At 43.6% G+C, this 21,576-nt stretch overlaps 1 protein-coding gene across 6 annotated transcripts in view; it reads left to right on the top strand.

Moving 5' to 3' along the window:
* The window catches only part of PLCD4 (phospholipase C delta 4), a 47,462-nt gene extending 29,476 nt beyond the window's left edge, over positions 1-17,986 (top strand). For 2 of the 6 annotated variants that reach the window (XM_061609294.1, XM_061609295.1), the window contains exons 8-17: positions 1,443-1,587; positions 3,256-3,408; positions 5,797-5,961; positions 6,503-6,532; positions 7,701-7,857; positions 9,218-9,334; positions 11,939-12,117; positions 13,177-13,312; positions 14,517-14,666; positions 16,521-17,986. In XM_061609294.1, coding sequence (XP_061465278.1) covers positions 1,443-1,587; positions 3,256-3,408; positions 5,797-5,961; positions 6,503-6,532; positions 7,701-7,857; positions 9,218-9,334; positions 11,939-12,117; positions 13,177-13,312; positions 14,517-14,666; positions 16,521-16,624 — 1,336 coding nt within the window. In that variant the 3' untranslated portion in view covers positions 16,625-17,986. Of the gene's footprint in view, positions 1-1,442; positions 1,588-3,255; positions 3,409-5,796; positions 5,962-6,502; positions 6,533-7,700; positions 7,858-9,217; positions 9,346-11,938; positions 12,118-13,176; positions 13,313-14,516; positions 14,667-16,520 lie in introns of those variants that run through there. The other 4 variants (XR_009760552.1, XM_061609297.1, XM_061609296.1 and 1 more) reach the window with 4 other exon arrangements.
* The last annotated feature ends 3,590 nt before the right edge of the window (positions 17,987-21,576 follow it).

Genomic DNA, 21,576 nt, shown 5'->3' on the forward strand with positions numbered 1-21,576 from the left:
TATGGCTACCTGTTCTCCTTGCCCCTTCCTAAAATTTCATTTGCACTTAACTTTAGTTGTTCTTCTACCACAAATTCATTCTCTCCCTCACTCCTTAGTTCGATGCTTCATCCTTACCAATCTGACTGGGAAAGGTCTGAGCTTCTTTCCTTCCTCTAACAGGCTCTGATCTTGGAAGAGATACAGAATCCTTCCAGTGCACAGTACCAAAGTGATGTGCAAGTTAAGGCGTACCAATCCACACCTTGTTGTGACTTCATGCTGCTCTGCACAGGCAGCAGTACTCTCAACACCTCCACAAACCAAGTATAACTGGAATTGTTCATAGGAGTACCATATTCTTTCCCAACAGAAACTTCTGTACCTTCAACAGCTGCCAAATGTTGGGAAATTCAACAAATCCTGCTGTTTTCTCTCTCATAACATAAGAAGAACCTTCTTGGATCAGGCCAAAGGCCCATCTATTTCAGCTTCCTGCTCTGACAGGGTCCAACCAGATTCCTATGGAAAGCCCACAGCAAGACCTGAGCGCAACAGTGTTCCCCCAACTTGCAATTCTCAGCAATTGGCATTCAGAGGCACACTGCTGCAGGAAGAAAAATGTACCAGTTGAATTTCTCACCATCATGCAGCTGTTAAAGGAACAAGAGCCTCTGTCAGGAAAAAAGGTGGCAACCCTAAATAAGCTCATAAAAAGGTACCCGCATTTTCAGGGTCTCCATAATGTTTTCTTCCTGCCTTAAGAGTGAAGACAGATGTAATGTGTACAGAGTGGTGGGAGAGAGTTAGAAGTAGCACTTATTCCTTCCTCTCCAGGGGTCAAACTCTTGAAAAATGGCTCTGCAAATTTCAAGCAGAATCCAGCTGGGTACAGCTCTGATTGGCTTCCCCACCCATTCCCAGGATGTCACCAAGACCCTGCAGCAGTTTTGTACTTTCAAAAGTGTCCATTCTGAAATACTAAAGTAATGGATGAAATGCAGGAACATTCACGCAGCGCTATTTCTTTTAATTAATTTAAAAAATGGTAGCCCAGCTGCAGCCTAATGACTGGCAAAAGACTGATGGCTGACCCAGCATTTGATTTTGTTATTTGCTGGTATACACATCTGTCATTTCACTGGTGAAGATGGAAGGAAGCAGGGCTCACTCTGCGATGGAGGGACCTGCTCAGAGCTCTGCTTTTATATTTCACCTCATTCTTCTTCACCCTTCTACTTTAATATCCAAGCACTGAACTGAGAGCACAGGAAACTGCCATTTGGAAATGCCCAAGAGACAAAGAAATGCCTAATGCAATCGGTGCTGGTTTCAGGTGGGCACAGGTGAAGTATGGTAAAAAGTGATGTCCCGCCCCCCTGTTACCAGCTAGCAGTGAAAGGTGCTGCCTGTAAACTGAGAAGGTAGAAAGGGCTCACGAATTGCCTTCTTTTCTACTGCAGGGCTCTGAAGAGAGGCTGCCGGTGTCTAGAGATAGACTGTTGGGATGGGCCTAATGGGGAGCCCATTGTCTATCATGGCCATACCTTCACCTCTAAGATCCCGTTCCGGGAAGTTGTGACAACCCTGGAGAAATATGCTTTCCGGGTAGGTTGAACTTTTCTGCCACCGGGAATTATGATTGCTGCTGATTTGTTACTGAGCCAAATTCATTATGTTACTACTGATATTCATTAATGGGCAAAAAACTTTGCGGTTTAAGAACACATCCATTTTTGCAGAAAATTAAAGATTCCTATAAAGACTGCCAGGTTTTTATCCCTCCTAGAGATAAGCATGACCTGCCATGAATCTCTTGTATCATGTTGTTGTTATTCACTAACAGGCAAAAAACCTTGCGGTTTAAGAGTGTATCTATAGCCAACAGATATTTCTATCAAACTTTAAAAAGCAGGGAAATTGGGCAGCTATAGTGAATACACCAGGGGAGCAGGAGACGTGACCTCCTCTCTGAGATATTGTACTGCCCTACAAATTTGTCAAAATGCAAACACAATTTGGGTCGGTCTTTCACAGTCCAATCCACTTCCTGTGTAGCTTGGAAGAATTTGGTAACGTGCCTCTGAGCATATGGTGAGTGGTGGCAACACCTGCAATCTCCAAAGTGAGAGAATTACATTTTTGTATGTTTGTTGGTGTTTTTACTTTGCTTCTTTCCTGTGTTACTATTGTTTCTATAGAGAATCTAACCTAGAAAATTATATTTCTCTCATTATTCATCCAAGAAATCTGTGTCAAATTTATTTTTATTAATTTCAAAGCCTTTTTATTGGTCAATGTCATATGATGGTGAAGATAGCCTTTTGTGTTTCAAACTGAAGGTTATGCTGTATTTTTGTTCTGGGCACATTAACAGTTGAATTTGAAACTGCAGTTTGATGTAAAATCAGACTGATTACAATATGTTGCTACTTAAGCAATGATTCTAGCTGTTGGAAAAAACAAACTTGGCCTGCCCAAGATGCATGTTTTCAGCCTGTAATGCTTAAACTAGTCCACGTAAGGAAAGGTGGGCATAGTCAATTAAAAACATACAGCACACCTAGAATTTTGCTACAATATATTTCACCTCCCACTTTTTTATCTTGTGCAGACGGATAGGTTAGAGTCAGACAGTTTACAGTGATATGATTACACTACACAATGATGGAAAAAATATTTATCTTCTTCCTAAACACCTGCAGAGTCAGGCTGAAGCAGGCCTCTCTTCAAATGGACTTCTAGATTCAGAGCCACAATTGAAAAGACCCTGCCCAATGTGCTCTCACAGATTTAACTTTACATCTTAATGGGATTTGGAAGAAGCAGTTCATGTGAAGTGTGTGTTTGTGTTGTAATTATTTCATTTATAACCAAAATATTTCTCCCTGTTGCTTTTGATTAAATTTCACCATTCTCCAGATAGCACATCAAAGCTGTGAAAGCCTAAGTATAGTTCCAGTTGCCCCCAATCCCATCCCTTTCTGAGAGTTAACTTGGGCATACCATCTCTTCTTCCAAAAGACTGTGATTCCAGTTTTGCCACATCCCAGTAGTGAGTTTGTTTCCCTCTATCCTACTCCTTGTCTGCTCACCAGGAATCAGGTTATCCTGAATTAAAAGGCAGCTCACTATCCTGCAAGGATTTGCTTCAGCTCCCAGTGATTTTTGCAGTAGCCCCATCCCCCTCTTTTTGTCACTATGCTCCATCTTCAATCTCTTACACTTTTGGTCTATTAGTGCCTTATTTAGCTTTTTGTGTCTCTGGTCTCTCAGGCTTCCGAATACCCCATCATCCTGTCACTTGAGAACCACTGCAGTGTAGAGCAGCAGGACGTCATGGCACAGCAGCTGAAAGGGATTCTGGGAGAGCAGCTCCTCGTCACCACCATTGATGGGCGTGTCCCCGTGCAGTTGCCTTCACCAGAGGTGGGGACAGAGTCTTTCCTCAAACTGGGCTTACATACCTTGATTGCAGTTGCAGGACAGTTATGTTAATGCTCACATGACCCAATTTCTTTTAGTCTGAAGTATTAAAAAGATGGTCATAGGAAGGGGAAGAGCCATGGGGGAGTGGCATGAGGAGCTAGGATCAAGACACGTGGCAGTATCTTGAATGCCTCCAGTGTCAGAAAGCCCACTACCTCTCTAGGTAATTGGTTCCATTGTCGTATGGCTCTAACAGTTAGGACGTTTTTCCTGATGTTCAGTTGAAATCTGGCTTCCTGCAACTTGAGCCCATGATTACATGTCCTGCACTCTGGGACAATCGAGAAGAGATCCCAGCCCTCCTCTGTGTGGTAAGCTTTCATGTACTTGAAGAATGCTATCATATCTCCCCTCATCCTTCTTGAAGTGCGGAGACCAGAACTGGATGCAGTACTCAAGATGAGGCCTAACCAGTGCTGAATAGAGGGGAACTAATACTTCACGCAATTTGGAAGGTATACTTCTGTTAATGCAGTCTAAAGTAGCATGCCTTTTTTTCAGCCACATTGCACTGTTGGCTCATATTCAGCTTGTGATCAATGACAATTCCAAGATCCTTCTCAGTCAGTCAGTCAAACTTTATTGCCTAGCCATAGGCCATTGCAACTTGCACCATATCTGAACTTATATAAAACATGTATTAAAACATACAGCGATAGATTTCATGAAGTATACAGAATGATTAGCTTAAAAAACCCCATGAAACCCCCTATGGATTACCCGACAGATGAGCTACCTAAACCGCCCAGATCTTTTGCACCGCGCAGGCAAAGAGAGCGACCCTATATGTAACCATAGGGTCCTTGTCAGCTAAAAGAGAGACAATAATATCCTGCGGGGGCCTCCCGCTTACCAGTAATTCGCTCAATATTTTGGAGCGCGGATGTGCATATAAGGGGCATTCTAACAAATAATGCAGAAGATCCTCGATCACTTTAGTCCCACAGATACAAAATCGCTGGGACCACGGGGTCTGGTTATAATGGCCCATCAACACAGCATTCTGCATTGACTGAAACCAAAGTGCAGTGAAAGCTTGTCTAAGGTTTGATGTCATAGGGTGGGCCAAATGATTTGCCCTTTGGTGGTCCTTTTTAATAGCCCCGAACCATCTAGAGAATTGGGAATTAATAATCGCCAATCTATCTAGCCAATGGCAGTGTAGAAAGATTGTCTCTTTCAGCCTTGATTTATCAAGGGTAGCTGAAACAGGTGGTGAGATATGGTACAAATGGTATATGCCAGACATTTTATCACCCCAAAGTCTGTCTCTAGAGGCCAACTCACCGCATAATTTCAAAATTGACTCCAAAAAGTTAAGTAGAGCGCAGTGGATATGGCCACTAACAGGAGGAATACCCAGCTCAGCGCGCAGTAATGCAGTCGGAGTACCTGCAGGCAAACATAAAAGTTTTTTGGAAAAGCTGTTTTGGACCACCTCAGGATTACGTAGAAGAGGGCCCTCCCAGCCCCAGACCAGAGCACCATACAAGATCTGCGACATAACTTTGGTGTTATAAATTTTCATTGCTGGGGGGATGAGATTACCTCCTGCTGACCTATAAAAGCTCAATATGGTTCCACATGTTCTCAGAGCAATAGCTTTGATGTAGTCAATGTGTTTTTTCCAGGAAAGATTGTCCTGAAAAAATATGCCCAAGTATTTAAAAGAACGGCATTGTTCGATTAAATGGCCGTCCAAAGACCAATGAAAGTTACGATGCTTTTTACCAAAAACCTTCTCACATGTCGTCTTGCTGAGCCAAGTATCCCCCATCTTATGACTGTGCATTTGGTTCCTTTTTCCTAGGTGGAGAACTTTGCACTTATCCCTATTAAATTTCATTCAGTTGTTTTCAGCCCAGTGCTCCAACCTATCAAGGTCCCTTTGAATTTTGTTTCTGCCTTCTACGGTATTAGCTATGCCCCCCAATTTTGTATCATCTTCAAATTTGATAAGCATGCCGTGTACCTCCTCATCTAAGTCGTTAATAAAATTGCTGAAGAGCACTGGGCCCAGGACCGAGCTCTGTGGTACCCCACTCGTTACTTCCACCCAGTTTGAGAAGGAACTATTGATACTGGTTGTTTGCTTGAAGCACACTTAAGAGGGCGCCATAGCTCTAGGGAAAGGTGGAGTTTTACAGGAAGACCAGGACGGGACAGCAATTATTTTTATATATATTTACATATATTGTTTTATTCAATACAGTTTTGTTTGATTTTTTTAATAAATAAATAAATAACGGCAGCCTGGGTGAGCCGGAGTTGCTAGAGGCCCTTCCCCATAAACTGAACTTAAAGCACTACCACTGTGTCTTCACGCAGGAGCTGAAGAGCAAGATCATTCTGAAGGGCAAGAAGATTGGACACCTGGAGGACTCTCTGAATGGACATCTGGACAATATGCCTGAGCGGGAAGACGAGGAAGAGGAGGAGGGACCAGAGACAGAAGAAGAAGCCCTGCACAATCAAAACAAGAGGAAAGAGAAGGTACATGGATATCCTAGGTGGTCAGCTCTTTAGAGGTAGTGTCATCTCAGGGCTCCTCCAGACAATCTATTTATGCATCCTGATTTGCTGGTATAAAGTGTACATGGTGGTTAGACTATGCTCTGTCTTTGTTGAGCATTCATCCTGTTCGTTGAGCTTTCATACTGATTCGCTTGCACAAATCTTATGCAGTGGTTAGACTATAACATGATTTAATTGTGGGAAGATTATACAGCAGTGAACATTGACCCTGCATTCATCCTGATTTTCTTGTGGGATGTTTACATTTTTTCCCCATTAATCATTTTTTCATCCCACAATTTTAAATGCATTTCCCCACACTTTCCAAACTGCAAAAAGTCTGGGTTTTTAAAGAAGTGGATTTGTTGTGCTAGGGCAACAGAGCTCCTTCATCCACTTCAATTGTGCAAACCTAAAATTCTGATATGTGCTTGAATCCCTCCTACAAAATACTGACAGTCTGGAGGCACCCTCAGAAGCAGCAACTGATGACAATGCTGTTGTGTATATTTTTCTGCAGAGTTTTCAGCAATCTGAGCTGCTTGTGCCTGTGAGTATGTATTTACTTAAAAAGCAGGGTTTTACCCTGCATTTAAAACCAGTGAGAAGCCTTTGTAAAAATAAGAAAAGCTACTTTATTTATAGAAGTACATACTGTAGTGGATAGGAAAGTACCCCTGTTCTGGCTAACCAACTAAGCTGGAGCAGCAAAGCCCAAGGACATTGCCCTCATGCTTCAGGAGAGAGAAGAAAGACAAATATGTCTCCTCTCTCCTCGGACAGTCAAAGAAAATGTAAACAGGAAGGTGGGTCAGAAGTGAGGTCAGCTTCCCTGAGAGTATCAGTTTACATGGACGGAAGTTTTTTTTTTTTTTTTTTTATTAATCGTGTTTTTAAATTGTTTTTTGTGTTTTAAAACTTGTATATTTGTTTTTATTGTTTTTAATTGCTGTAAACTGCCCAGAGAGCTTTGGCTACGGGGAGGTATATAAATGTAATAAATAAATAAATAATAAAGAAAGAAATAGAGAGGATCACAGGTAAAGATAGGAAAGTGTAGCCGGCTGGAGGACCCTTTCTCTATTTCCCCTCAAGTATGCAAAGAAAACAAACAGCAAGCACCACACTTGCCACAGACACACACACTACATACTCTAGTGTAGAATAACTACGTTGATTCTACTGGGAAGCCCTGAGATGCCACTGTAAGGAGAAGGCAAAGTTGCTTACTCCCTAGAACAGCCTTTAAATCCTTTTGAGTTGGGGGCTCTTTCTCAGAAGCTCAAAGGGACTCTTTTCTTATATGAACCTGTGAAGCTGCCTTCGGAGTCAGACCATTGGGCCATCCATTGTGTTCTCCGACTAGCAGCAGCTCTGCAAGGTCCCAGGCAGGGGCATTTCCCAGCGCTGGTTTTTTTTAACTGGAAATGCCAGAGACTGAAACTGCTACCCCTTCTGTATGCAAAGCATGCAGGCTCTGGCTGAGCTTTAGCTTCTCCTCCCTAACATTCTAACAAGAGGCAGGTAAAGTTGCCAGGGCCAAATGTCTACCTGCCTTGCACCCATTACAGGCAGAGGAGACCTGCCTTCCTCACCCCTGAAAAATCATGGCAGCACTGCATCATTATTTTTTTAGAAGATGTTGGGAGTCATTCCTATTTCCACGTCTGCACATACACAAAGACATAATTTACAAATTAATATCACATTCTTTGCAGAAGGCCAAACAATCCCTCTCCAAGGAGCTTTCTGACTGTATTATCTACTGCAAGAGTGTGCCCTTTGACAGCTTCCAGCACTCCCGAAGCCACTACAAGTCCTATGAGATGTCTTCCTTTGCCGAATCCAAGACCCGCAAGCTCATCCGAGAGGCTGGTGAGAAAATGGGGAGGGAGGCAGCTGGCAGGCAAGACATTTGGAATAAACATTGGTGGCCATGTGACCCTTACCCCCCAAAACACACACACACACACACACACAAATGTTATTCACTCATCCCATATTGCCAACAAGTGAGAAATTCCTGTTTCATTTCCTGTGGATGAGACAGAGCACTAAAATATACCAGCAGAGCATAGTGGAGGCAAGCAGTCTCTTATCAGCAGGCAGCAAATCCACTCTTAACTCTGCATCAGATTCCCAGAAAGCAACTTGTGAAGCCCTACATGCACAGAAGAGGGGTCCACCCTCATTTCAATTAACAAACTAGAAATTTCTAGTTCTCAACCTATCTTTTATGTAAAGTGGCTCAAACCTGTTTCTTTGACCCCTCACCTTAGCTGGAGAGGGTCATATTCCCCAAGCCCTAATGAATATTGCACTCTTGACAACTGGAGATGGGGTTCCCAAAAATCCAGAAATATTAAGATTATTTTGTTAAATCCCTCATCCGCATCAGAAGACACTATTTAGGCATTCAGATCCCATATGTGTAAACACTCATCTGAGGGAGAACAAGGCAAGTCCTATCCCCTTCAGCACACATCCAGCGAACAGCTCCCCTCCATGAGTTTGAGAGTGCAGGTCTGAAGAGGGGAGCCTCCTCTGCTCATGGAGAACTAGGATTCTCAATCGCTTGGGGAGCCCCCATGAGGTAGAGGAGACCCCTCTTTAGACTTTCTCCCTCAAACTTGCAGAGGAGGGCTGTAAGCTGGATGAGGGTGACATGACAGAGGGAATGAGCCTTTGGATATTTTCCATCACGGGAGTGTTTCCACAGGGGTCTGAATGCCTAAATAGAGCTGCAGAGATAGATCTATTCACAATAATCAAGAGAGACAACATATTGTGATTTTGTTGTCTTCCCAAATACTTTATTCACGTTTGCCTCAGTTCTCAGCACTGAAGAAGACAACCTTACTAAAATAGGTTTAACCATCCCACGGTGACCCTGCAGCCTACAAGAACAAGGCTTGCTTTGGAAGGAGGCAGGAATCCATGTCTTCCTTCTCTTGCACAATAGCTGCTGTGAATGTGTTGGCCTTTCCCACCATTTACTTACTTAAATCTCTTTCTCACACTCCCTGTAAGGAAAAAGTGGCTCTATCCCTTTCAGGCTGTTCTGGTCCTGACACCCAATCCATCCCCATTCTATTTCGGGATAGACCTCTTTTGGGAAAATCCTAAATGACAGCTGTAGTCTAAAGATCTCCCAGACCAAGTGCCTTCCCACCTCATTGACTACAGAGGCCATCCGTGGGTCCCTAACTCTTGGTGTGCTAACTACCTCCTGCAGGGAATGACTTTGTCCGCCATAATGCCTGGCAGCTGACGCGCATCTTCCCCAGCGGACTGCGGACCGACTCCTCCAATTACAACCCCCAGGCGATGTGGAATGTGGGATGCCAGATGGGTATGCCGGAGGTGCAAGCACCAGAGAGATTTAAGGGGGGTGGGGGGTGAGGCAGTCGCCTGTTGTTCTTTTTTCTGTGCTACTTTATGTCCTTGTCAAAACTCTGCCGAGCAATCACCTCTGTTATGCAGCCCACTTTGCTTGTTGTTACTAAGCTGCTGCTTCTGGGGCCTCTCTCTAGTAGTAGGGCTTTTAACCCAAGGAAAGGGAAACAATCAGCCACATCTTCAGCCATCCTCCTTTGGTCGACAGTCCCCTGACCCACCCAGTGTCAGAATGGTTGGTCAAGGTGATGGTGGTTGGGGAAATGAAGCTCAGATACCCCTCTTTCAAAGTAAGAAAGCAGCCATGAAGGACTGAGGTTGGTTTCTTCGTACTCGAGTCCTGGCCCCCAAATACCATGCCTCTCTCCAAATTAATGCTTCCTTCATTACAGTCGTAGTTACTCAGTTTGGTACAGCTTCTAGAAAGGGTAGAAACTGTTATTTTAATAGGGACATGGACTAAACATTTGGGCTCTGAATGAAAGATGCCACAAAGTGGTATCTAATACCCGGACCTTATTTGTGACTGTGTGCTTTCCCCACCCTCCAACCAGAACTTCTCATGAGCTTTCCTTCTAGGTAGAATGCGCTGACTATAGTGGGGCATTTGTGATTATGTATGGGCTTGTTCCTAATCAGAGCTTGGAAAAGTTACTTTTTTAAACTACAACTCCCATCAGCCCCAGCCAGCATGGCCACTGGATTGGGCTGATGGGACTTGTAGTTCAAAAAAGTAACTTTTCCAAGCTCTGTTCCTAATCGCCTCTGACCAATTAGCTTCCCTAAGCTCTGAACTTGGAAAGTATCTCATTCAAATTTCACCTGAGTCATGTACATACCAGATGGCCTTAGGTGTCACTCAGCCTCAGGCCCTGATTTATAATATAGGGATAATAATGCTGACTTGCCTTAAAAGCAGATGTGGAGAACTTGTGGCACTCCAGATGTTGGACTACAGCTCCAGTCATCCCTGGCCATTGGCCATGCTGCCTGGGGATGATCTGGAGGGCCACAAATTTCCCACCCCTGCCTTAAAGCATTATTGCAAGGATTACAGAGGGCAGAACTACAGTATAAATTACCAGATTTGCTTATGCTGAAGTAATTGGCAGGTGGGAAGGGAATGTTTAGCACTTTGAAATGCCTTCTCCGGGTCAGGTGTGGTGGGTTGCTCCAGGGCAAAGGGCCTTTTCTGTGGTGACCATGTGGCTTTCCTGGCACCTGCTTTGGCATTATTTCAATGCCAGACAAACAAGACTTTTTAAATTTTCCTAGGCCTCTTAATCTGTTAGCTGTAAGATGTTTTTACTCCCTGTGACTTGTGTTTTTATGCTCCGTTATGCTTTTAACATGCCATTGAATTGTAAATTGTTTTATTTTTGTCATGAGCCACCCTGAAAACTCTGTTATGGGACAGCCTATAAATACTGTGAATAAATAAGTAAGAAAGTAAAGCCTTCTTGTCGCATAATGTGGCAGTGGCATGACCACCAACTTAGGTGGCTTTTGAAAGGGAGATTAGACAAATTGGTGGAAAATAAGGCTGTTGATGGCTATGAATCAGAATGGCTGTCTGCTACTTCAGGATCAGAAGCAGCTTGCCTCTGAAGACCAGTCACTGGGGAGCAACAGAGGGAGAGCTTGCGGGCTTCCCAGAGGCACCTGGCTGGCAACTGTGGGAAACAGGACGCTGGACTAAAGGGGCCTTTGGTCTGATCCAGCAGGGTTCTATTTACCGAGTTATCCCAGTGATTTTTCCAGTCTCAGAATCCTGCTGGGGAGAAAACAGCTGGGGGGACTTGCAGGGGAGTTGAGAAACAGGAAACGGGTTAAGCCCCCCTCCCACACTGGTCCTCCCCTGCAAATCCCCTCCTACATTTGTGGGATGTCAGCAAACACACATGCAGGCCATGCTTTGCTGAAGTAGATCGCAGTTCTGCTCTCAGATACAGTATTGTAAGTCAGTAAGCCTGGTCCCAGAGTATGGCCTGAAGGCATATAACACCACCACTTTGTTTAACCTAAGTAGGTCTGGGCCTGGGCAGTGCCTGGATAGGTGACTGCCTGGGAATCAGATGTACATCACCTTGATGGAAAATAAATAAAGAAACCACTTTATGTAAATACTAAGTTGTTTTTTTCTGCCATTGCCATGCCTCAGTGGTCAAAACTTAACTTTACAGCACTGCTGCTCATACAGGGTGGGGGCAGGATTATCTGCCTCTTCATAATGTTGGTTTCCCCAAATGTCTTCTATCTTGCAAATACGGATTTGCAAGACAGGAGCTGATGGAAGATGGAGCTTCAGCAATAGGATAAGAAGCTGCCAGTGAAATGGGGTGGGGGCCAGGGAAATGCTAATACTATGATATCGTGATGTATTTTTTCACCTGCTCATTATCAGAGAGAGGTGGGTTGACAGTCCTCCCACCACAATGTATAGTTTGGGCTTTCGTTTGTATTTCTAAGATGCCTTGCATGGCAGAAGCTTGCAAAACCGCTCTCTCATTTGCCTCCAATTGCTGCTGGTCTGAAAGAGATTCCTGTCTCCTCCTCTCAGTGGCCTTGAATTTTCAGACGGCTGGAACAGAGATGGACTTATGTGATGGACTCTTCAGTCAAAATGGCCGCTGTGGCTATGTGCTGAAGCCGACCTTTATGAGAGACCCAGAGACAGCCTTCAGTCCTGAGAATCCCCAAAGCAGGGGTAACAATAGTCCACTGAATTTAGTCATTAAGGTACACTGTGAATTGTTATCCATACCTTAATCTACCATGGATTACTGTAATGCACTCTATGTGGGGCTATCCTTGAAGTTGGTCCAGGAGCTGCAGCTGGTGCAAAATGTAGTGGTGAGACTGCTCACTAGGGCAGGGTATTGCCAACATGTCACCCCGCTGCTGAATTGCACTGGCTACCTATTAGCTACAGGGCTAAGTTCAAGGTTCTCGTTTTGGTGTACAAAGCCCTATACAGCTTGGGACCAGGATACCTGAAAGACCGTCTTATCTTTTATGTGCCCAGTTGATCACTGCACTCTGCAGTGAGGGCCTCCTGCACATACCATCTTATCAGGAGGTCCGTTCCACACAACATAGGAAATGGGCCTTTAGTGTAGTAGTCCCTACCCTTTGGATTTCCTCCCCTTAAATATTAGACAGGCAAATTATCTGTTATCTTTTCAGTGCCTACTGAAGGCCATCCTCTTTCAACAAGCCTTTCAAGTTGAGAGCTTATCCCAGTCTGTGCTGAAATTGCTTTTTAATATGTTTTTAAACCTTTTCTTTTTTAAAAAAAATATGTTTTAAAGCTTTTTTTAAAAAAAAAAGTTTTAAAGATGTTTTAATATATTTTAAAGTCTGTTTTTATGATGTTTTAAAGTGTTTTTAGTGCTTTTGTTTGCCACCCTGGATGGGATATAAATTATAAATTATAAATTAATTAATTAATTAATGTTGCTGAACAACAACTCCCATCATCCCTGACCAATTGGCCATGCATGCTGGGGCTGATGTGAGTTGTAGTTCAGCAATATCTGGAGAGCCAAAGGTTCCCCACACCTGGTCTACTGCAGCTAAGATGAGCTTCCAGTGAGGAGCTTCACTGTCAGACAGACAAGCACAGTGTTGTTTCAAGTCCTTTGTATCTTTGGGCTTGTATGCCATTGTGTCCAATTTCCTTTCTAATAAGTCACCATTTTGAGGTGCATGAGTTGCATGGTGAAGCTGCTGACATGTCACAGCTTTCGCACATGTGCCCTTGCCAGTTTTCCATGCTCATGAGACCTTCTTTTCCAGGTCATTAGCGGGCAGCAGCTTCCCAAGATGCCAAACAGCAAAGAAGGCTCCATCGTGGATCCACTTGTGCGGGTGGAGATTCATGGGGTCCCTGCTGACAATGCTAGGCAGGAGACCAAATATATTGATAACAATGGTGAGACAATTCTATTGGTCATTGTGAGGAACTGCTGAGATGGAGTTACAGTATGCGGGGACTTCATATAGGTGTTGACACTGGCACCACTCATTCTTCAGTAGGGATGGGTAGATATCCTGGTTTTATCTGGGACAAGGAAATTCAGATTCTATATTTTAGAAACCCAAATTCTGCCTTGGGAATAAATGTACTTAAAATGTTTGACATATCAGACATTACATTTATATCCCACCTTTCCTCCAAGGAGCTCAAGGTGGTGTGCAAACAGGTTCTCCTCCATCCAAATTTTATCCTCATAGAACCCTGGATGAGACACAGTGACTGGTCCAAGGTCATGCAGTGAGCTTCATAGCCGAGTGGGGATTTGAACCCTGGTCTCCTAGGTTCCAGTCTGACACTCTAATCACTGCACCACACTGGCTCTTGACTGTGCTCCAACACTGGGTTGGTGGAGCTCAGGGAAGCAGCACAGTTGGAAACAGGTAGCAGGAGAAGTGAGGGAGGGGAGGAAGGCATGGAGCTAGTGTTGCGCAGAGCATATAAATCTCCTTTGCAAGCCTTGGATTGCCTTGCTGTGGACCACTACAAAGGGAACAACCCAGACTAAGTGAGTTATGACTAAGCCCTTTTGAAAACAGTGGGATGGAATGAGCTGATGTTCTTACACTGTTCTTACATATTTATTATACTTTTTATTATTATAGGCTGTCTGAGATGTTTTGCCTGAACAGCAGCATAGAGATAGCTTAAAATAAAAATAAATGGCAGCTTATTTGTCCCACTGACTTCAGTGGGATTTAATCAGAAGTAACTTTTGCCCACTCATGCTGTTGTCTATTATATTTTCAAATGTTTCTATGCACTCCTGCAGCTTAGAAAATTGCAGGGTCATTTTGGAAAGAAAGTTGAACTTTGCAAGAAGATAAATTCTCTGCCAGATGCCAGACTATGCAGCCTCACTTAAAGGCATTGTCTCTCTTTGTTCTGGGGCATTCAAAGTGCAAGGGCAAGTTGGGCCAGAAAAGGATGCAAAGGGGGAGGGATGTCTTTGAGGTGATATGAAAAGATGAAGGGAGCAGAAGTAGTAGCGAAGATGGAAGCTATGTGAGATTTTATAGAGAAGTCCGAGAGAGACTGAGGGAGACACTGAGATTTTCTGCCATGATGACATCCTCTTTTTCACCTTAACATCCCTGGCCAGGTTTTAACCCACATTGGGGTGAGACCTTTCTGTTCCAAGTTTGGGTACCAGAGCTGGCACTTTTGCGCTTTGTGGTGGAGGATTATGACAAGGCATCTTGGAATGACTTTGTGGGACAGTACACTCTACCTCTTACTAGTGTCAAAGCAGGTGAGTGTCTTCCTCTCAGCACCATGATGTATGACTACCATGTACCAGTTTTCTACCAAGATCAGGAGATGAAAGCATATCTGGGCCTGGGCCCTTGACCAAAAGGGCAACATTAACCAGAGGCATCTATTTGTGTATATAAAGAAGGCAGCATAAGCTACTTCCTACAACAAAGGGGGTAGCAACTCAGTCAGTCAGAATGGCAGCATATGGACAGGGTGTCAACAGCACAACACAAAAACCCAGACCTATGGTTAAACCCAGACCTATGGTGCATATTATTTATTTCTTTATTAGATTTATATCCCACCCTTCCTCCCAGTAGGAACCTACATACACAACCATACATTTAAAACACACACACACACCCCACTTCACTGAGCTGCAGTTCCCAGTACTCTTAACCAAGTGCAGTCTCCAGGATTCTTGGGATAGGTGAGGATGTGTCCTAAATGTGCTTTAAATATATGGTGTATACACAGCCTTAGTTATGCTTAGGGTTGCCCAGTGCAGTCAATGGGATTCAAATTACTCAGGTCCCAACAATTTCAGTGGCTCTACTCTAAGTGGCAGATAGTGCAATCCTAACCATGTCTACCCAAAAGTAAATCCCACTAAGTTCAATGATGCTTACTCCCACGAAAGTGGGGTTAGGATTAAGTCTGGATTCACTCAGTTAAATTCCAGTGTAATTGCTGCCCTTCAAAACATGTACAACTGTTCACTGAATTAATTTTTATTTGTAATTCCAAAGCAGACCTGACCCTTTTCGCAATCCACAGGTCGATTCTTCCGCAAGAGACATCTACAAGTCACCTTGCAATATGAAAAAGTGTGCATCCTCAGGATCAATTGGCTTGTATCCTGGATTAGTTATTACAGTATTCTAATTTGATCCTATCTATTTGCTGCTCCTCTTAGATCAAACAGCAGAGTTCTGTGTTCCTATCCTGTGTATGTACATTGGGGGGGATGCTTCCTCCATCTTATGGAGAAGTACTGTGCTATGCACTGATACTAGAAGAGTCACCTCTGCTGGCTCTAACAGTGATATGAATAGAATCATAGAATTATAGAGTTAGAAAGGGACTTGTAGGCCATTGAGTCCAACCCCCTGCTCACAGCAGGAAATCCACAGCTAGAGCATCTCCTGCAGATAGCTGTCCAGCCTCTGCTTGAAGACATCCAGCGAAGGGGATCCCACCACCTCCCTAGGCAGTCGGTTCCATTGCCGAACTGCCCTTACTGTCAAGAAGTTCCTTCTAATGTCCAATCTGAATCTACGCTCCTGCAACTTAAAACCATTAGACCTAGTCCTACCCTCTGGGGCAGCAGAGAACAAATCTGTACCCTCCTCTATGTGACAGCTAAATAAACATGCTGGGGGGATAAGGAAAACATCACATAGGGGATTGGGAAGAGCCCCACATTTGTTATTATTCAGAAGAGGGTTCAAGAGACCAGTTAGAAAAAACTTTCTAGTAACAAACACATGTTCTCCGCCAATATCCTAGCCAAAGGTCCATAGCTCAGCAAGAGAGCACAGGCTTTGCATGCAGATGGCCCTAGAATTTTGTTTTTTTTAAGGATCCTAGCAGGTCTGGGAAAGACCTCTAAGAGCTACTGCCAGTTAGAGTAGGCAGTACTGGATTGATGGACCAGCAGTTTAATTCAGAGACAGCCAGCATGGTGCCCTTTTTGTTGTTGAACTATGGCTCCCACTACCGCTGACCATTGGCCAGGTTGGCTGGGGCTGAAGTCCAACAACCTCTGGAGGGCCAAAAGTTGGCTACCCCTGCTCTAACTCAACATAAGGAAGCTTCATACGTTTCTTACTTCTTGTCTCCCGTGCAGGATACCGCCACATCCACCTTCTTTCCAAAGATGGAACAAGTATCCCACCAGCATCCCTATTTGTCCACATCCAAATCAGGGCATTGTCAGCAGAGAGTGACTGAATCAGCTGCCTCTCAAAGTGCAACTCATCCCTCTCTGCCCAATTTAGTTTGGCGAATGTGAGGGAGTGAAGGAGACAATAGCCTTGGTAAGGAAAGATGCCATACAACACTCCATCTGCCTGCCTCTCTGGTTCCTATCCAAGACTGGAATGAAAGGCTATTTTGCACTATTATATTGTTTATTTATTTATTTAAGCAAACAAAAAACCCCCAACAATTTTGTATCATTTTGCTGCTGTTTTTATATAGATATATATAGATATAGATATAGATATTTAAAAATTATTGTGATTTGCACAGATCCCAGACCCTTCAAGCAGGCTTCAACTAAGTCTGTCAACTCTGATGGCTCTGTTTTAAAATCTACCTCCATTGTATACCAAGGGCAGGCTAGGCTGCTACAGCCAGGAACAGAAACTACCGCAAGACAGGCTTACAGTCTTCAAAAGGAAGAGTGAGTTTCTTTCATCACCCGTCATGTCTTTCCAAAGGGCATTTTTTCCTCACCTGTCTTCAGCGGCAACTCTCCTTGTCTAGGCATGGAAGCAGGGCCAACTTGCTGTCCATCTCTAAAACAGGATCAGATTATGAACGCTCAAGCTGTTCCTAGAGGCTTCTGGCTACATTTGGCAACACCTGATGGAAGAAAGAAAGGACCCCATCTGTGGCTCTTGTAACAACATCTCTTAGCTGGAAAGCTACATCCTCCTGTCTAACAGACCAAAAGAGGCAGGAAGAAGCTAAACTGTTGAACCATATGCTCTTTTTCCTTGCAAACTGCACATGAGAAAGGAGAAAATGAGCTCCGTTTATTCCCATTGCCTTTCAGATGCTAATCTGAACTGTGGTGAAACATAGAATTTCCCTTTCCGTGTCGTCTAGCTGTAGATCTTTCCTGTTACTATCACCCAGTTAGCAGCTAATAGGGTGCTTGCATATATACATGTTCATTACTTAGTAATCAAGTGACAATATACATCTGTGGAACTGACAATGCACATCAACAGCCATCCATGTGCTATCCACAAAGTCTTTAATTTCTAGTGGAGGCAGTTTGCACATTTAGGTAGATGTTATCAAATGATGTACAGTGTGTGCCTATGCAAATTAGTCCACGGGCAAGGAGTAGCAGAAACATATTCTGCTGACTGCTTGAGGACTGTAGTCATGATGGAAGAGATACCAACTCCCTTTCTCTACTCCAGGGACTTGGCTTTCTGACAAGTATGTGTTGGCCAAGGAGTTCTGGCCACTAAGTGCTATTTTTATATAGAAATCTCTTGGCTCGGCTTGAATCAGCCTCTAAATTAACTCCAAGTAGGAAGGGTTAAGAACCTTATACAGTGCCTTGCAAAAGTAATCAGACCAATGCTCTCACATTACTGAATTACAAATGTTACATTGTAATTTTGTTCTCTGTTATATTTTATTTTGAAACACTGACACTCAAAATCAATTATTGTAAGGTGACATTGGTTTTATGTTGGGAAATATTTGTAAGAAACATAAAAAACTGAAACATGTTGCTTGCATAAGTATTCAACCCCCACACATTAATATTTGGTAGAGCCACCTTTTGCTGCAATAATGGTTTTAAGTCTTCTGGGATAGGTATGTACCAGCTTTGCACGTAGTGTTGGAAGGATTTTGGCCTATTCTTCTTGGCAGATTCGCTCCAGATTGTTGAGGTTGGTTGGATGTCGTTTGTGGACTACAATTTTCAAAGAGTGCCACAGATTCTCAATGGGACTGAGATCAGGACTTTGACTGGTCTACTGTAGGACATTCATCTTTTTGTTCTTGAGACACTCCAATGTTGCTTTGACCTTGAGCTTGGGATCATTGTCCTGCTGAAAAGTGAATTTCCTCCCATGCTTCAGTTTTTTAGTGGACTGAAGCAGGTTCTGTTGCAGCATTTCCCTGTATTTTGCTCCATCCATTCTTCCTTCAATTTTAATAAGATGCCCAGTCCCTTCTGATGAAAAGCATCCCCATAGCATGATGCTGCCACCACCATATTCACTGTAGGGATGGTGTGTCTTGAGGGATGGGCAATGTTAGGTTTGCCCCACACATAGCACTTTTAGATTTGGGCGAAGAGCTCTATCTTGGTCTCATCTGACCACACAACCTTTGCCCACATCGCAGCTGGGGCACTCTCATGCTTTCCGGCAAACTCCAGACGTGCTTCATATGGTACTTTTTGAGTCATGGCTTCTTTCTTGCCACCCTCCCATACAGGCCAGTATTATGCAGAACTCTTGATATGGTTGGTGCACCATTACTTCACTCCCAGCCACTGAACTCTGTAGCTCCTTCAAAGTGATTGTTGTCCCCTCTGTGGCTTCTCTCACAAGTCTCCTTCCTGTTCGAGTGCCGAGTTTTGAGGGACGGCCTTTTCTTGGCAGTGCCTGGGTGGTGTGAAGCAGCTTCCACATCCTGATTATTGATCCAACTGTGCTCACTGGGATATCCAAACACTTGCATATTAGTTTGTACCCTTTTCCCAATCTATGTGTTTGTATTACATTATCTATCACTTCTGTAGAATGCTGTTTGGTCATTTTCCTTCAGATCCACAGCCTGACCAATGATCCTTCAACAGTGGGGGTTTTATCCTGAGAATGTGACAGCAACTTTAACAGTTCACAGATGGAGTCCAATGGTAAGGCATTGTGTCCTCGATAGGGCAATTTCTTTCATCTGTGTAAACTGTGTAAACTGGGAGCTTCCACAGCACAGGGGTTGCGTACTAGGAAATGTGGTAGTAATGGTTGACTTCAACTACCCGGACATAGACTGGCTGCATATGTGTTCCAGTCATGACAAAGAAGCAAAGTTTCTACATATTCTAAATGACTATTCCCTAGACCAGTTGGTCATGGAACTGACCAGAGGGACGGCAACCCTGGACTTAATCCTCAGTGGGGACCGGGACCTGGTGCGAGATGTAAGTGTTGTTGAACCGATTGGGAGCAGTGACCACAGTGCTATTAAATTAAACATACATGTAAATGGCCAATTGCCAAGAAAATCCAACACGGTCACTTTTGACTTCAAAAGAGGAAACTTCACAAAAATGAGGGGATTGGTAAAAAGAAAGCTGAAAAACAAAGTCCAGAGGGTCACATCACTCGAAAATGCTTGGAAGTTGTTTAAAAACACTCTATTAGAAGCTCAACTGGAGTGCATACCGCAGATCAGAAAAGGTACCGCCAGGGCCAAGAAGATGCCAGCATGGTTAACGAGCAAAGTCAAGGAAGCTCTTAGAGGCAAAAAGTCTTCCTTCAGAAAATGGAAGTCTTGTCCGAATGAAGAAAATAAAAAAGAACACAAACTCTGGCAAAAGAAATGCAAGAAGACAATAAGGGATGCTAAAAAAGAATTTGAGGAGCACATTGCTAAGAACATAAAAACCAACAACAAAAAATTCTATAAATATATTCAGAGCAGGAGACCATCTAGGGAGGCGATTGGACCCTTGGATAATAAGGGAGTCAAAGGTGTACTAAAGAACGATAAGGAGATTGCAGAGAAGCTTATTTGTTGTACACCGCCCTGAGAGCTTTCTGCTATAGGGCGGTCTAGAAATGTAATTAAATAAATAAATAAATAAATAAATAAATGAATTCTTTACATCTGTCTTCACAGTGGAAGATATAGGGCAGATCCCTGAACCTGAACTAACATTTGCAGGAAGGGATTCTGAGGAACTGAGACAAATAGTGGTAACGAGAGAGGAAGTTCTAGGCTTAATGGACAATATAAAAACTGACAAATCACCGGGCCCGGATGGCATCCACCCGAGAGTTCTCAAAGAACTCAAATGTGAAATTGCTGATCTGCTAACTAAAATATGTAACTTGTCCCTCGGGTCCTCCTCCGTGCCTGAGGACTGGAAAGTGGCAAATGTAACGCCAATCTTCAAAAAGGGATCCAGGGGGGATCCCGGAAATTACAGGCCAGTTAGCTTAACTTCTGTCCCTGGAAAACTGGTAGAAAGTATGATTAAAGCTAGATTAACTAAGCACATAGAAGAACAAGCCTTGCTGAAGCAGAGCCAGCATGGCTTCTGCAAGGGAAAGTCCTGTCTCAGTAACCTATTAGAATTCTTTGAGAGTGTCAACAAGCATATAGATAGAGGTGATCCAGTGGACATAGTGTACTTAGACTTTCAAAAAGCGTTTGACAAGGTACCTCACCAAAGACTTCTGAGGAAGCTTAGCAGGCATGGAATAAGAGGAGAGGTCCTCTTGTGGATAAGGAATTGGTTAAGAAGCAGAAAGCAGAGAATAGGAATAAACGGACAGTTCTCCCAATGGAGGGCTGTAGAAAGTGGAGTCCCTCAAGGATCGGTATTGGGTCCTGTACTTTTCAACTTGTTCATTAATGACCTAGAATTAGGAGTGAGCAGTGAAGTGGCCAAGTTTGCTGACGACACTAAATTGTTCAGGGTTGTTAAAACAAAAAGGGATTGCGAAGAGCTCCAAAAAGATATCTCCAAACTGAGTGAATGGGCGGAAAAATGGCAAATGCAATTCAATATAAACAAGTGTAAAATTATGCATATTGGAGCAAAAAATCTTAATTTCACATATACGCTCATGGGGTCTGAACTGGCGGTGACCGACCAGGAGAGAGACCTTGGGGTTGTAGTGGACAGCACGATGAAAATGTCGACCCAGTGTGCGGCAGCTGTGAAAAAGGCAAATTCCATGCTACGGAGAATTAGGAAAGGTATTGAAAATAAAACAGCCGATATCATAATGCCGTTGTATAAATCTATGGTGCGGCCGCATTTGGAATACTGTGTACAGTTCTGGTCGCCTCATCTCAAAAAGGATATTCTAGAGTTGGAAAAGGTTCAGAAGAGGGCAACCAGAATGATCGAGGGGATGGAGAGACTCCCTTACGAGGAAAGGTTGCAGCATTTGGGGCTTTTTAGTTGAGAG

This window comes from Rhineura floridana, chromosome 2 (genome assembly GCF_030035675.1).
Source record: "Rhineura floridana isolate rRhiFlo1 chromosome 2, rRhiFlo1.hap2, whole genome shotgun sequence".
NCBI lineage: Eukaryota > Metazoa > Chordata > Lepidosauria > Squamata > Rhineuridae > Rhineura > Rhineura floridana.